The sequence below is a fragment of the Octopus sinensis genome, linkage group LG16 (assembly GCF_006345805.1).
Source record: "Octopus sinensis linkage group LG16, ASM634580v1, whole genome shotgun sequence".
NCBI lineage: Eukaryota > Metazoa > Mollusca > Cephalopoda > Octopoda > Octopodidae > Octopus > Octopus sinensis.
In genome coordinates, this window is record NC_043012.1 from 34,072,138 (window position 1) to 34,088,629 (window position 16,492).

The following is a 16,492-nucleotide window of genomic DNA, read 5'->3' on the forward strand; positions in this document are numbered from 1 at the left end:
GGTCGAAATTTTCCCCAAGACACCTGATGAAGGCTGGAGGATATATCAGCCAAAACATTGTGTTAACAACAAACAAGATGAGGACAAATATCCGTCAAATGTAAATAATGTAAATAATTCCTCATCTCTTAAATATAGAACTGTATTATTTCAGATATGTTTGAAACAGTTGAATGTTTGTACCAGACTGCAAAGTCTTCCATGTTGAGTTCAATTCCACAGCAAGTATTTCATTCTTAATATTTAAACAAGTAACAAGCTGCCAGGAAGAAAATTTGCCTCTCTTTCATTCAATACCTATTTCTTGAACTCACAACGTAACGACAAACAAAATACCGCTATGCATTTCACCCGGCGTGCTATCGTTTCTGCCAGCTCACCGCCTTCATTCTTTCATTCAATGCCATGAAATTTGAGTGCAATTGTGAACTTTCATCACAGTGGGGAGGGGTACATCGCCATATTTTAAAATTTTCCCATGCACAATATGAAAAGACAAACAATATAAAACAGTAAACAATAATATAAACAAAAGGAATCCTACCAGTGTTGGATCAATTTCTTGAATAGCCAGTAGACGTTTGTATATTGAATGGACCTTGTCATTTTTCATACGACTCTGAAAGGAAAAACATTTATTATGAAAGAAATTATTGATGAATGTTATTTAAAAAGTTAAAATATTTGATAAAGAATTATTGCTGTTTAACTCCAGGTCAATACTGATGGAGCAAACCTATGACTGAAGGTATTCTAGCCATGACCATCCTGTCATTATTGTCATTATCAAGTGGCTAGCAGAAAAGCGTCTGGAGGAGAGTCTTTCTAGCAGTGTAATGGTGTAAGATTTAAATTTGGCAGATGTGTATCATTAAAACAGAGACAGATGGTATTAAAAGAGTTAAAGCAAGCAATTTAGATGAATACCTCTTCAAAATCTGCATATGCAAAATACAGCAACATATTTGTCTTCAAGAGTGTTGTGATTGCTCGTTCATAGATGGCAGCAGCTTCATCAGCAAAGATTTTCCCAGCATTTTGGTCCTTGAATTTAAAATCACAAAAAATAAAGAACATTTTATAATTATTATTATCATTGTTATTTTTTTTTGTATATCAGGGTAATTTTGGGTTGGGTGCAGTATACCCAAATCATCTGAAGTGGTTGTCCCACCATCATGTTTGGAACCCATTTTGTTGTTGTTATCATTGTTCTATTTGGTCATTGTTATTTACAGCTATTCATAATGCCTTTATTGTTGGGATGGATCTGAGAACAGCATGTCATCAAAGTGACACTGGGTACAAATATACAAAGCCCAATATACCCATCAGGACTACCTGTCTGATAAGGGTACACCAGGCACATACATCGCAGTCATATGTGCATAACATGGTGATCTCGTATCAAGATAAACAGTACATGACCTTACAGGTGGAGCCCAATTAGAATTTCTTCAAGTTGAGTAGCTCATCTCACTCAAATGATCCCTGAATAAGGGTTGTTGAGGGATGATGAACGAAGTGCCCATGATTCCAGAGGTGAATTATTCAAATCTCAAAGAATTCCTCTCAACATATGGCTATGATACTCCCCCACTAGTCCTGCTCATGATCAGAGAGGTATATATTGTCAGCCATTAACCCTTTCATTACTGAATTTATTTTGAGATTCTCTATGTTTCTTTCAATTATTTTAAATCATCATCATCATCATCATCATTTAGCGTCCGCTTTCCATGCTAGCATGTGTTGGACGGTTCAACTGGGGTCTGTGAAGCCAGAAGGCTGCATCAGGCCCAGTCTGATCTGGCAGTGTTTCTACGGCTGGATGCCCTTCTTAACGCCAACCACTCCGTGAGTGTAGTGGGTGCTTTTAACGTGCCACCCGCACAGGTGCCAGACGGAGCTGGCAAACGGCCACGGACGGATGGTGCTTTTTACGTGCCACCGGCACGAGGCCAGTCGGGGCGGCGCTAACAAAGAATTTAGCAAAATAACTTAGTTATCGTTAAGTTAGTGTTAGGAACATTAATTGTGACTGAGGTTTGGTGGAAGATTTTAATTCAAAACCTATGAAAACAAGACATTTATACTACAGAACCAGAGCCGGTTTCAGCCGGGTTGGTAACGAAAGGGTTAAAGGACATGCTTAACTGGTTAAGCAAATCTGTGGTATGTAGCAGGATATTTGTTGTAGCCCATGTTTTACATCAAGACAAAACATGTACATGATAACACTTCCAGTCAGTTAAGAGCAGAAGCCATGAGAGCCACTGCTTGGTACTGCATCAATTATTGTTGTCGTTATATTATCAATATTGTGGTTATATTCAGAGAGGAACTAGTACAAGACACAAATACAGTTTGCTGAAACAGTGAAGTATTTCACCGTTTCCTCCAGTTACTTCCGTGAATGCTCCTACCATTTCTATAATGATAGCAGCTACTTACAAGCCCTCACAGTTTTTCTCATTGTGGTGAAGAGAGAAAATTGATAACACTGGCTGGGAGAGACAGGAAGTTGCACTGTTACATGCAGGAAGGGCTAATGAAAGGGTCTTTGTCAGGAGGGCTGATGAAAGGTTCTTTGTTAGGAGGGCTAATGAAAGGGTCTTTCTTAGGAGGAACTAGAAAGGAAGAGAAAGAGAGGAAGAAGACGGGCTCTTCTTTATTAATCCATTATCCTCCACCACACATCACATTCACAACCCAGTGCAGTCACCTCTCATGAATTCCACATCAGATTTCTCTTATATTCGATTATTGTGCTCTGTCATTCATATACATTATTATTATGGATCCAATAGAATACATGGAAGATGGTAGTCTGGATTAAGGCATGCCTGGATCAAATCCAGTTGGTGGCTTCTCCCTTATCTGTCGCTGGGTTACCTTTCTTCACATTTATTTATCTTGATAAAAAGAAAAATTTAAAGAAAAAATTGGCACTCCATTGATTACAACATGAAATTAACATGAAAGTGGCTGAGTACACCACAGACATGCATACTCTTCTTGTAGTTTTCAGGGAGATTTGGCATTACACACGATGTGACAAGGCTGGCCCTCTGAAATATAGTTACTACTCATTTGTCACCAGCTGAGTGGACTGGAGCAACAGAAAATAAAGTATCTTGCTGAAGGACACAATATGGACCCTGGGCCATATCCCTGCTCACTGCTATCTGGGTAGGAATAGCTATCCAAAGTGCAAAGCCCTGTGAGTCAGAGTGGTTGTTCCAGTGCATCTCCCTCACCTTTGTCCAGGGCAGCAACTTTCCCATTCAGTCTGCTGGGACTATGAGGCAGTCTGACTTACAGGAAATTGAGAAAAAGTAAGAATTTCAGAGCTTCCTACGCAAATGATAAACTAATATATATCCAAGCATGATCGTTACCAACGTCGCCTTACTGGCACTTGTGCCGGTGGCATGTGTAAAAAGATTCGATTGAGGTCATTGCCAGTAGCGCCTGACTGGCCCCGTGCTGGTGGCACGTAAAAAGCACCCACTACACTCTCGGAGTGGTTGGTGTTAGGAAGGGCATCCAGATGTAGAAACTCTGCCAGATCAAGATTGGAGCCTGGTGCAGCCGTCTGGTTTGCCAGCCCTCAGTCAAAATCGTCCAACCCATGCCAGCATGGAAAGCGGACGTTAAACGATGATAATGATGATGATGTATTGAAACCATGCCGCAAGTTTTACTTACTATGTGCTCTTACTGGAATTCATTTGTCATAAGAAATATTTCTCTGCAGACTGAAGGAATTTCAGTTAAAAATTTCTCTCATGTATGGATACATTAGTAAAAATCTATGACAGCAGAAGGATATATTAATAATAATCTCTGTTAACAGCAGAGAGCTACATTAGTAAAAATCTATGACAGCAGAAGGATATATTAATAATAATCTCTGTTAACAGCAGAAGGATATATTAATAATAATCTCTGTTAACAGCAGAGAGCTACATTAGTAATAATCTATGACAGCAGAAGGATATATTAATAATAATCTCTGTTAACAGCAGAGAGCTACATTAGTAATAATCTATGACAGCAGAAGGATATATTAATAATAATCTCTGTTAACAGCAGAAGGATATATTAATAATAATCTCTGTTAACAGCAGAGAGCTACATTAGTAATAATCTATGACAGCAGAAGGATATATTAATAATAATCTCTGTTAACAGCAGAAGGATATATTAATAATAATCTCTGTTAACAGCAGAGAGCTACATTAGTAATAATCTATGACAGCAGAAGGATATATTAATAATAATCTCTGTTAACAGCAGAAGGATATATTAATAATAATCTCTGTTAACAGCAGAGAGCTACATTAGTAATAATCTATGACAGCAGAAGGATATATTAATAATAATCTCTGTTAACAGCAGAAGGATATATTAATAATAATCTCTGTTAACAGCAGAGAGCTACATTAGTAATAATCTATGACAGCAGAAGGATATATTAATAATAATCTCTGTTAACAGCAGAGAGCTACATTAGTAATAATCTATGACAGCAGAAGGATATATTAATAATAATCTCTGTTAACAGCAGAGAGCTACATTAGTAATAATCTATGTTAGCATTGGAATAAAGTGACAGTGTAAATATGGAGACTAAATGAGAGATTAAAATGTCAATGACTGGCATTGACACCTCAATCTAATTAAGGTCTTTTTATATTAATTAAATAACCAATTAAAAACTTACCCCCTTTTCTGTGAGGAGCTTACTGCTTTGTTCCAGAAAAGATGCAGCTTCATACCAAATGTCTGGGTGATGGCCAAGGCATAAAAGACATTGCTCGTAGGCAAACATTACTGGAGGAACAAAGAAAGAAGAGAGGAATATAGGTGCATAAAAGAAAACAGGTATATAGGAATATAGGTATACAGGCACAAAGGACAATGCTCAGAGGCAAACACGAGTGATGGAACAGTGAGAGAGAAAGAGAAAGGGAAAAAACACTGTAAGAACATATAGAAATAGAGGTATATAGGAATTGGCACTCGAGCCCTGTGCTAGTAGTGTGCTAAGAGCACCATCCAAGCGTGATCATTGCCAGAGCGGCTATCTGGCCTCCATGCCGGTGGCACGTAAAAGGGCACCATTCGAGCGTGATTGTTTACCAGCATCGCCTTACTGGCACCCATGCCGGTGGCATGTGTAAAAGATTCGAGCAAGGTCTTTGCCAGTACCGCCTGACTGGCCCCGTGCCGGTGGCACATAAAAGCACCCACTACACTCTCAGAATGGTTGGCATTAGGAAGGGTGTCCAGCTGTAGAAACTCTGCCAGATCAAGACTGAAGCCTGGTGCAACCATCTGGTTCGCCAGCCCTCAGTCAAACCGTCTAACTCATGCTAGCATGGAAAGCAAATGTTAAATGATGATGATGATGAGGGTGGAGGGGTGTCCATGAGTTTTACAAATTTTCCTGCATTGGTGAGACCAATGTAGAAATGTTCAGTTTTAACAACTGTAGGTCATCATACCTAGTTCTGGGAAGGAAACACTGGTGTAGAGTTCGGGATGTGAGACACAACTGGTATTATTAAGTCCCAGATCAGTAATGTGAAAGAAGCACAGAGAGACAGGGACAAACAGACAGAAAGAGATAGGATTGTTGTTCTCATTGAGCAAATCTATGATGAGAAAATCAAGGGTCTGAAAGAGGGACAGTAAATATGGGAAGTGATATGATGTGAGTGGAAGGAACCAGGGGCAGGATAAAACAGTTCAGTTTTTTGATCGACATTCTATTAACTCAACCAATTAAAAACAGCTTTTGGATACAAAAAAATACATTCATAAATTTAAAGAAAACAATATTTTTAAAAATTGAAGAAAAAAACTTCTTGTTTATTTTGTTACTAAGTTATAATTTTTTAAAACCATTTTTAACAGTGAAACTTGATATAAATAATTGCAAGTAAATATTGAGCTGAAGAACTATCTTGGATAGGAAAAGTTGAAGGCTGCCTGGAGGACTTGAACCTACAGCTGTAAACATGATAGATAATGGTGTGAACAATTTTATAAAAGATTTACACCTAAAGTCCACCCAGGTTTGAGATTCAGTAAAATGGTTGGCAAGTGAGTAGAGACATAGGGCTCTACAGAGCCCTTTAATCTTGTTAAGTTTAAAGCAATCCCTCCAGAGGGAAGGAGGAAGGGAGGCAGTACAGGAGGAGGTAGAGGAGGAAGTAGAAGAGGAGGTGTGTTTCAGTTTGATCCCTAGTCATCAACAGGTATCTTATCCTAGATGTACACAATACCAGGCTGGATTTGAACTAAGAACCTAGTAGATAAGTCTGTGGACAAGGTGAATAAAAGCCTTACTACCATTAATGCACATTCTAAAGATGACTAGTTCCAACTCAGGGTGGTACTTTAAACAGAGCCAGGAATAAGACCAGTTCTGGCCTTCACAGATCAAATATATGGAAATGACACGTAATGATGTAAATATTAAAATTCTTTCAATTTTATCATAAAATGACTCAAAGCTGCCTACCGCGTCTTGTAATTAATGCATGATCCTCAGTCCGCAAAGGATTACTTTTCTCCCAAGCTATATAACGTTTCCAGAGTTCAACCTAAAATAGGGAAAAAAATATATCACAATAGAACAAAATGAAAAAAATTAACAAAAAAGATAGAAGAAAGATATTTATTCCTCTTTACTTCAGTGTGGACTTGGTGCTGGGTGAGGTCAATTGGGAGCAGATAGGGAAGCTGGTTAGCCGCTCTGTCAATAATCATACTCGTATGGTGCTCTTCGCACCCTGCTAGCACGGACGCTAGATTTTTGTTAGATACAGTATATTCAGGACTAGATTTTCTGATATTCTTTTTTAAGATAACAAGAAGGTGAACGGTTTGTGAAAGCCATATAAACTATACTCTTTTACTCTTTTACTTGTTTCAGTCATTTGACTGCGGCCATGCTGGAGCACCGCCTTTAATCAAGCAACTCAACCCCGGGACTTATTCTTTTGTAAGCCCAGTACTTATTCTATCGGTCTCTTTTGCCGAACTGCTAAGTAACGGGGACATAAACACACCACCATCGCCTGTCAAGCAATGCTAGGGGAACAAACACACACACGCATACATATATACGACGGGCTTCTTTCAGTTTCTGTCTACCAAAATCCACTCACAAGGCTTTGGTCGGCCCGAGGCTATAGTAGAAGACACTTGCCCAAGGTGCCACGCAGTGGGACTGAACCCGGAACCATGTGGTTGGTAAACAAGCTACTTACCACACAGCCACTCCTGCACCTATGTATAAAGATCCTCAGTGGCTCAAAAATAGTCTTGCTTATACTATTTCCATTAAATTTCATAGGGTAATCCACATTTTCCTCTTCATATGAAACAAACCAGATGACTTTCTCAGCTATGATGGACTAAATTAGACAACTTGCCTGTTTTGCTTCTTCAGGGGTATTTTGTGGGGGTACCGAGGGGGAATTCCTGTTCAACCCTCTCGTAACTGCTTCATACTCTTTGGCAACTCGTCGCGCATTCATATAATCACGGCCTCTGTCCTCTGACATCTTTTTAGCAATTAAAGGATTTATATTCTGAAATTAAATGAAAAGAAATCAAGTTTAATTTTAAATAAATTTATAAGCAAAAAAGAGAAAAACTTCTAAGGATACAGCTGAACAGAATATTTTGTGTGATAACTGTTAATTTTCTTAAAAAAACTGTTTTCCAGTTACTCCACTACACTCTCGGAGTGGTTGGCGTTAGGAAGGGCATCCAGCTGTAGAAACTCTGCCAGATCAAGACTGGGGCCTGGTGCAGCCATCTAGTTTGCCAGCCCTCAGTCATTCGTCCAACCCATGCTAGCATGGAAAGCAGACATTAAACGATTAAACAATGATGCTCCATACAAGCGATGAAACCACAACTACTGACGTAAAGAGTTTGATTATTTACGATCCACCTCACCTCCATCCCACCGTTAATACATTAATACAATAGATAAGTATTTCATTGTCTGCTGTGTCAATGAGAGGAAAAAAACCCACTTGATTCCCACCGGCTAAGTCCTCCTCGACTGTAAACAGATTCCATGAACTTTTTTAAACATTATGTTTCATTAGTTTCAATTGTTATGGTCAAGAACTCTTGAAGAGCCTGACATGTCCAATGGGAAGTATCTTCTTTATTTTATCAAACTTTAAACTTACTGTTTCATATTGATTATAGTCTTTCCATAACAATTCAATATTGATCATTGGATTAACGACACCTCGTTGATAGACTTTCCTAACTGCTGTTATACGTTGGTTTTCGGCATACGACCCGACAGCTTCACTGAAATAAAAAAACAGACACACCTTTATCAGTACTAACTGGATTGAAGAATATTTCAAAGTACATAACTTGGTTACAACAGTGTGCCTGGCTGACTAATAGGCTGTATTTCTGATAAACAGTTAAGTTGTTAGTAATGTTATTGGTGACAACACACTAAAAAAGAAACTACAATTTTCACCAAACTTGTCCCTCACAAGAGGAACCACTCTATGTTGTTCCTAGTTATAATTTTAATTAACTTGTTTTTATTGAATTAACTGATTGGTTACAATGGTTGATAGTTCTGCTGCCTCAATAAAATTAATAGTAACAGTTTCAAATGTTGGCACATCACCAGTAATATTAGTGGGAAGAGTTTAATCAATTGTATTAACCCCAGTGCTCAACTGGTACTTATTTTATCGACCCCAAAAGGATGAAAGGTAAAGTTGAACTTAGCAGAATTTGAACACGTACTTGTTTCTAATTTAACACGGAGGCATTAGAGAATTACATCAACCCTAGGAGTGTACTCCTAGGGTACTGGAGTATATAATATTATACTGATATAAAAATATATGTAAGAAGCATTAACTTGGAAAAAGAAGTTTGATGAAAATTATGTAGTTTAAGAAGTTGGGTACTTACACAGATTTTAAGAAGTTTATATAATCAACCCAAATCTGGTATGACATAATATCCATTCCTACTTTATCTAAGGCAAAATCATAGGCTTGGGCCATCTTTTCTCTGAAATATACAAATATTAATTGACAATACATGATGACAAGTTAATACATTAATTTAATTACCATAAAAACCCATGTAATTTGCACACCTGTGTAATATACACAGGTGATTTTCAGGATAAAAATTATAAAAAAAGAAAGCTTCTACTTGTGTAAAATTCGCACCCAAAAGTTTTCAGAATTGCTGATATGGCCAGAGGGAAAAGGTTTTCAAATTAGTTGTATTTAGTATAATTTCACTTACTTATGATTAGATTTTATTAAATTTTCATTAAATAAAATAATTTCTGTTTAACAGGTACCACATTGAAAGCTATTAAATTACAAAGAGTTTGTGTTGTTTATAATAAACTTTATTTTACGTTTCTTGCCCACAAGAGATTATGTCCAATCTTTAGCATACTTCTGTATGTCTTCTCAAATCACAATCACAGGAAAAGTTGTTGATAATTCTGATCAACAGAAACAAAGCTGATAAATATGCATAAGTGTTGCAAAATAAGTTTAATTACCAATAAAGATCAGCTTGGATGACACTTTACTCAACCGACAGAGGAAGGTGACCGATCAAACTAATTACGTAAACAGAATTCTGATTGGTCGAAAGTGTCTTCTCGTCTCAAGCTCTGATTTTCTGCCTATTCTTGTCAGAACCTTTGATACAGGGTATTGAAATTTTAATCCCTTTCACACTTATAAAATGTCAAACAAACTTTAAAACTTGTCATTACCGTTTTAGCCAGGAGACCAAACTGATAGTTTGGTAACCCACTAAAATAAACATTAAAAACCGAAAGGAGAAAATAAACAGCTTTGCAAGTTGAACTTGTTGCTTATTGAACAAGAGAGGTGCGAAATTTAAGAAGTGACTTATTAGAATATACATGTCTTTGAAGAGACATAAACAAGAATAGCAAAAATCTACTCTACCAAAAGAACTGGTAATACATACCAGTTCATACAAGTGCTTTATGAAGAGAACATAAGATTGCTGCATAATTTAACATGAATGTGAAACAACATTAAACATCGTATAAGGTAAATGAAGGTTTCTGTAGGAACGCTAAGTCATATTCACTTAGTGAGTTGACATGAGCAAGGATGAATTATGTTGTTGTCGGTGTTAGATGCAGTAAGAGCTGGTAGTGGCAATGTCAGTGGTGATGAATTTCATTGTCCTAATGTGGAGAAATCGAACAATAGCTTCCTGGAGGCAAATACAAGCTAGACTTCGTAAGTGGAGAAAAACTGATCTCTTTAAGGAAATTGCTGGGCTCCATTGCAATAGTAAAATATGGCCCGGACCGTGATTACCAACATGGATGTCAGACTTCAAAAAGTAGTTAACCATTTAATGGTTTTAGTAAACGTTCATGCTGGTAATCACGGTCCAGGCCATATCTTACATTGCTTGGAGTTTCTACGTATCATGATGGCAAATTTTGGCACAAGGCCAGCAAGTTGAAGGAGTGGCTGAGTCAATTAAATCAACCACAGTGTTCAACTGGTGCATATTTTATCAACCCCAAAAGGATGAAAGGCAAAGTCAACCTCAGCAGAATTTGAACTCAGAACACGGAGGCAAACAAAATGTTGCTAAGCATTTTGCCTGCCATGCTAATGATATTGTTAGTTCACTACCTTCATTTGAAATATAATATTGACTTCATTATGAATCACTTGTTAATTATTTTTGTTTCTTACCTGTAAGAAGGCAACTTTCCCTTGGTTTCCTTTATATATGAGAGGTAGAGCTTCCACAGATCTATATTCAGAACCTTTATTAAACAGCGCTGGAAAAGCTACAACAGAAAGGGAAACAAAAAATAAAAACGAGTTGTTTTAAAAAACATACAAAGCAAAGTTGAGACATCAATATTAACCTCTGAGATATCAAAAGATCTATTTAATCTTTTGATAACTTTTGAGATACCAACATCATGTGTGTCTTTTTTTTATATTTTCTCAATCCCTATCACTCAGAAGGCCAGATACTTAGCTTCTGTGGTGTATGAGTGACCAAGATTTATGATGTATAAGTGACCAGTCTGTTGCAAGATTCAATGCCAACAATTTTGAGAGGAGAGAACAAGTTGATTACATTAATCCCAGTACTTGACTGGTACTTTATTTTATCAACCCTAAAAGGAGGAAAGGCAGTGAAGACCTCAGATCAATAAATCTATTTGATCAATGTTAACATTTGAGGATATCAATCGGACGTTAAACGATGATGATGATGATGATAAATATTGACAAGTAAATTGAAAATCTAATGTCTTCACATAAAAAGAGCTGTGCAGTATTTGTTGCACATATATTACACAGACATTCAGTTGTGGTTCCATTGTAAATACAAGGAACCAGTGATTGACCCGACAGAAACTTATAAGCAGGAATATTCTAAGTGTTTACCAATTCCAAATATGGAAAAATGAAATGTTACTTACTTTTTCAACTCTTTCATAATTTTTAGCCTTCATCTGAAAAATACATGAAAAAGGAAAATAAATGGACTGATGAAGATATAAAAAGTATAAAAACAGCTGCCTGGAGGAAATAATTGGATTATTCTTAACTTCTAGACTGAGTCCAAAGACACCAGGCAAACAGTAGCAACCTGAAAGAACTTTGAGTTATTTCCCTTTAGTGATTCCTCTTTACAAGAAATCCTGTCAACTCCATTCAAATTGGTCTGTGGCTTAAACAACATAATAGAATCAAAAATAACCAAGTGCATTTGTATTGGACAAATAGTTTAAAGGATTCATGTTAAAATAATTTTTATGTATTTCTTCGACCAGGTTTACTTAATTCTTTAAATTTCAAAACTATAGAAAAATGTAAGCAACCCCCTAAAAGCCCCTCCAGCCACCCATCACACTTTTTGGTGGAAGGCTTAGGAGCTGTTAAGATTCACAAGCATATTTCATGTGGAAATCACCACTAATTAAAATGATCACATTTAATGAAGTAATTCTTGTAATTAAGATAATCATATATAATAAAATAGTTGCCAGTAATTAAGCCTATCATATCTAATGAGGTAGTTGCCAGTAATTAGTAAATGAAGACAATTAGTGTAAATCCTTCTGTTCCAACCTCAAACTAGGTTGCTCAATCTGCTAGAGATAGCAATGAAATCTCTCTTAAACTACACCACACTTAAGATGGATGTGTGGCAAGAAGCTTGCTTCCCTACCACAAGGTTCCGGGTTCAGTCCCACTGCGTGACACCTTGGGCAAATGTCTTCTACTATAGCCTCGGGCCAACTAAAGTCTTGAGTGGATTTGGTAGACGGAAACTGAAAGAAGCCCATTGTATATGTGTGTTTTTGTGTCTGTGTTTGTTGTCCATCACTGCTTGACAACTGGTGTCAGTGTTTACATCACCATAACTTAGCAGTTCAGCAAAAAGAAACTAACAGAATAAGTACCAGGCTTTAAAAGAAAAAATAACACCTTGGGGTAAATTCGATCAGCTAAAAATTCTTCAAGGCAGTGCCCCAGTATGACCACAGACTAATGACTGAAACAAGTAAAAGATAAAAAGATAGTGGATTATGTAGTCTAATGTACACTTAAATAAAGTATGAGGTGGCCATGGGTGGAATGTCACTGATCATAGGTCTGTTCATTTAGGGTTGACTTAACAACACAGCATCAGCATGTCTACTCCGCAACCATCTACCAAACTGCCAGAAACTGACTGGGGTAGCAAAATGAATGAAGTTCAATAAGACTGAAAAATAACCAAAGTTGTTTCCCACCTGTTAAAACAATTATATTGACCCCTGGTATGTGACTGGTACTGTGAAAGGGGGAAGTTAACTTTAGTGTGATTAGAACCTAAACAATATCAGTCAATGACTAACACAATCTTATCTCACCACATAATACTCCCTTCATTTAGTTTGTTAATAACGCTAACTTAATTGTCCATCTGTCTCACCAATTAATTCTTTCTAATTAACCATTTGAGTCTCTCGACATTTAATAATCTTTTACTTGTTTCAGTCACCAGACTACAGCCATGCTGGGGCACCAACGAGGAAGAATTTTAGTCAAACAAATTAACCCCAGTATTTATCTTTGTTTTGCTTTTTCTTTTAAGCCTGGCACTTGTTCTATTGGTCTCTTTTGTTGAACTGTTATGTTATGGGGATGTAAACATGCCAGTGGCTGTTGTCAAGCAGTGGTGGGGGACAAACACAGACACAAAAACACACACACGTGTGTGTGTGTTGGTGTTTGTGTGCATGCATGTGTGATGGACTTCTTTCAGTTTCTGTCTACCAAATCCAAGGCTGTAGTAGAAGGCACTTGCCCAAGGTGGCATGCAGTGGGGATGAATCCAGAACCATGTAGTAGGGAACACTTGTGCCTATCACTTAACAATTAACACATTTGTGATTAAGAGTACAATAGAGCATTAAGTACTTCATGAGATCTTGATAAACCAGTAGGCAACTTTTCCTGAAAATTCTACCTTACTATCATAGTAAAGAAAGGGCTCTTTGGATATTGTGATTTATTCAGTTAGAGCTGATCTGTGGTTATACAAAAACAGTTAAAACTTAAAACAAAAGGTGAATGCTCCAGAATCTTAAAATGAATATGAAACAAACATACCTTGGGATATGATGCTAGATTAACACAATCAAATTTCATATAATGCAGCTAGTTTTTAAACTGAAGTTATGTGACACAATGAAAAGTTAGCAACAAAATACCTTCTCTCCTGTTTAATCAATCCAAAAATATGGAGCAGGTGTCATAGTATGAAGAGGTATTATTTGAATGGATAACTTGGTGACAATGATATAACCAATACTTCCACTTTGAATTTCTGCAGAATATTAGTTGATGATGTATAACATGAGGAGAGAAAGTGCTCCAGTGGGATGTGCAGTTCTGAGGAGGAAAGATTGGGTTACATGACAAGCAATAAGTCTGGGGAGGGTTCATAGCAGGAACTGATGAGTGCTGGATGGATATATCAAACAGTTTAGATGGATGTGGTACAGAATAGACAAATCTAGGAAAATAGAGACTGTGTTAGTAGAAAAGACAGATGGGAACGGTTTGTTGTATAAGAAAAGTATAATCTAGAATGTGTGTACAGGATGGCTACGTCACTACAGTGCATACTTATGCACAGTCTGCATGTATGTGATAACTGTATCACTTTAGTGCATGTCTTGAACTGTGAAAGCACTATGAAGACAGATGCACCACAATAGTGCAGACTTGTACACACTCCATGTATACATGATAGATGTGCCACTGCAGTGCAGACTTGTACAGTGAAAACAAATGCACTACATGCTAGGCAAATTTTGTACTGTGAAGACAAGTGCACCATAACAGTGTATAATTCGTACACAAAGTGTAAAGTATTTTTTCATATTTTCATCGTGAAAGTTAATGATTAGAGAGACAAAGTGAAATGGGAAACAGTAAATGTAGAACTAAGGTGTGAAGGACTGCAAACCACATGATCATAGGTTCAAATATTACTCTAGCCGCTCTAGTGTGAACTTTGCTCAGTTTGGCTCTACTTCAATAGAAAGAGCAGCCAAATATAAAAACGATTGTTAAAATAAACACAACCAACACTTCTTAGCAGATATGAAAGAAAAATCTTGTAAAATACTGTTAATGTGTAATGGATGGAGAGATGGGTGCATGCATGCATAATGTATGTGTGGATGCTGAAATGGAGCTGAAGCAAGAAAATCCTGTCTTTGACATACATTTCGATTAATGTTTAACTCTTTATTTGTGTGTTTTACATAAATATTTGTTTCAGTTAAGCAAAAGTTTTGGGGAAAACAATGGCGTGACTGGATCAAAGGGAGTTAATTCTGTGCATACCATTGAACGTCTGCCAAATTTCAGAAATATAATTTCCCCATCAAAAACCTAGCACGTGTGTGTGCGCGTGCAAGAGAGAGAGAGATGTGTTCACAAGGGACAAAACTCCACTAGCATGAACGTGTGTAGAGGATGATTGGGTAAAGAAATGCCAAATTATTTGAGAGAAAGGAAGCTCCAAAAATGGAAAGCCAAGAAAGACAAAGGAAGATGAGGTGGAGGTTGATCGCAGGAGTCTGGACCTATGCAAGCATTGGGAAACAGCTCATATATATATATACTCTTTTACTTGTTTCAGTCATTTGACTGCGGCCATGCTGGAGCACCGCCTTTAATCGGGCAACTCGAGCCCGGGATTTATTCTTTTGTAAGCCCAGTACTTATTCTATCGGTCTCTTTTGCCGAACCGCTAAGTAACAGGGACATAAACACACCAGCATCAGTTGTCAAGCAATGCTAAGGGGACAAACACACACACACACACACACATATATATATAAATATATACGACGGGCTTCTTTCAGTTTCTATCTACCAAATCCGAGGCTATAGTAGAAGACACTTGCCCAAGGTGTCACGCAGTGGGACTGAACCCGGAACCATGTGGTTGATAAACAAGCTACTTACCACACAGCCACTCCTGCGCCTATATATATATATAAATAAGGTTGGTACATAATTATTGCGGCTTTTTTTTCAACAAATTTTATTCAACAAAAACAATAACAGCATGTAACAAAACCGTCTTTAAATGATTATTCCGGAGCATATTCACCATCTCCTTCAATTACTGCTTCCCATTTGCTTGGCAGACGGCCAGACCGTCATTAAATGATGTTTTTGTTAAATACTGTTATTGTCAAATAAAATTTGATGAAAAAAAGCTGCAATAATTATGCACCAACCCAATATATACACACACACACACACACATATATAGATAAATATCATCAATTAGCATCCATGTTCCATGCTGGCAAAGATTGGACAGTTTGACAAGATCTAATGGGTCTAAGGACTGCATCATGCTTTAGTGTCTGCATTAGCTGGATGCCCTACCTAACGTCAACCCTTTTACAGATTGTAGTGGGTGCTTTATTTCACACCACCAGCACCAGTGAGGTTCATGCAGCTTGCAAAATTACAAACCCCATGAAGAGCAACTTCATTTTAGGGGATGTGGAGTAAAGTGCAAGAGAAAACGGCCAGAGAAGAATAGGTTTCTTAGACAGACAGACAGATATAAATGCAGATATATCATCATCATCGTTTAACGTCCGCTTTCCATGCTAGCATGGGTTGGACGGTTCAACTGGGGTCTGGGAAACCAGGAGGCTGCACCAGGCCCAGTCTGATCTGGCAGTGTTTCTATAGCTGGATGCCCTTCCTAACACTAACCACGCCGTGAGTGTAGTGGGTGCTTTTTATGAGCCACCAGCACAGGCGCCAGGCGAGGCTGGCAATGGCCACGATCAGTTGATGCTTTTTACGTGCCACCGGCACGGAGGCCAGTCAAGGTGGCGCTTAGCTTA

General features: G+C 37.6%; 1 protein-coding gene across 1 annotated transcript in view; it reads right to left on the minus strand.

Annotated features, from left to right (window-relative positions):
• The window catches only part of LOC115220250 (cleavage stimulation factor subunit 3), a 139,716-nt gene that overhangs the window by 12,141 nt on the left and 111,083 nt on the right, over positions 1–16,492 (minus strand). Inside the window, exons 4-12 of the mRNA XM_029790342.2 lie at positions 11,534–11,566; positions 10,788–10,885; positions 8,983–9,084; positions 8,226–8,352; positions 7,452–7,610; positions 6,536–6,617; positions 4,730–4,839; positions 928–1,044; positions 545–619 (exon numbers count right to left, since the gene is read on the minus strand). Of these exons, the coding sequence (XP_029646202.1) occupies positions 545–619; positions 928–1,044; positions 4,730–4,839; positions 6,536–6,617; positions 7,452–7,610; positions 8,226–8,352; positions 8,983–9,084; positions 10,788–10,885; positions 11,534–11,566 (903 nt within the window). The remainder of the gene's footprint in view (positions 1–544; positions 620–927; positions 1,045–4,729; positions 4,840–6,535; positions 6,618–7,451; positions 7,611–8,225; positions 8,353–8,982; positions 9,085–10,787; positions 10,886–11,533; positions 11,567–16,492) is intronic.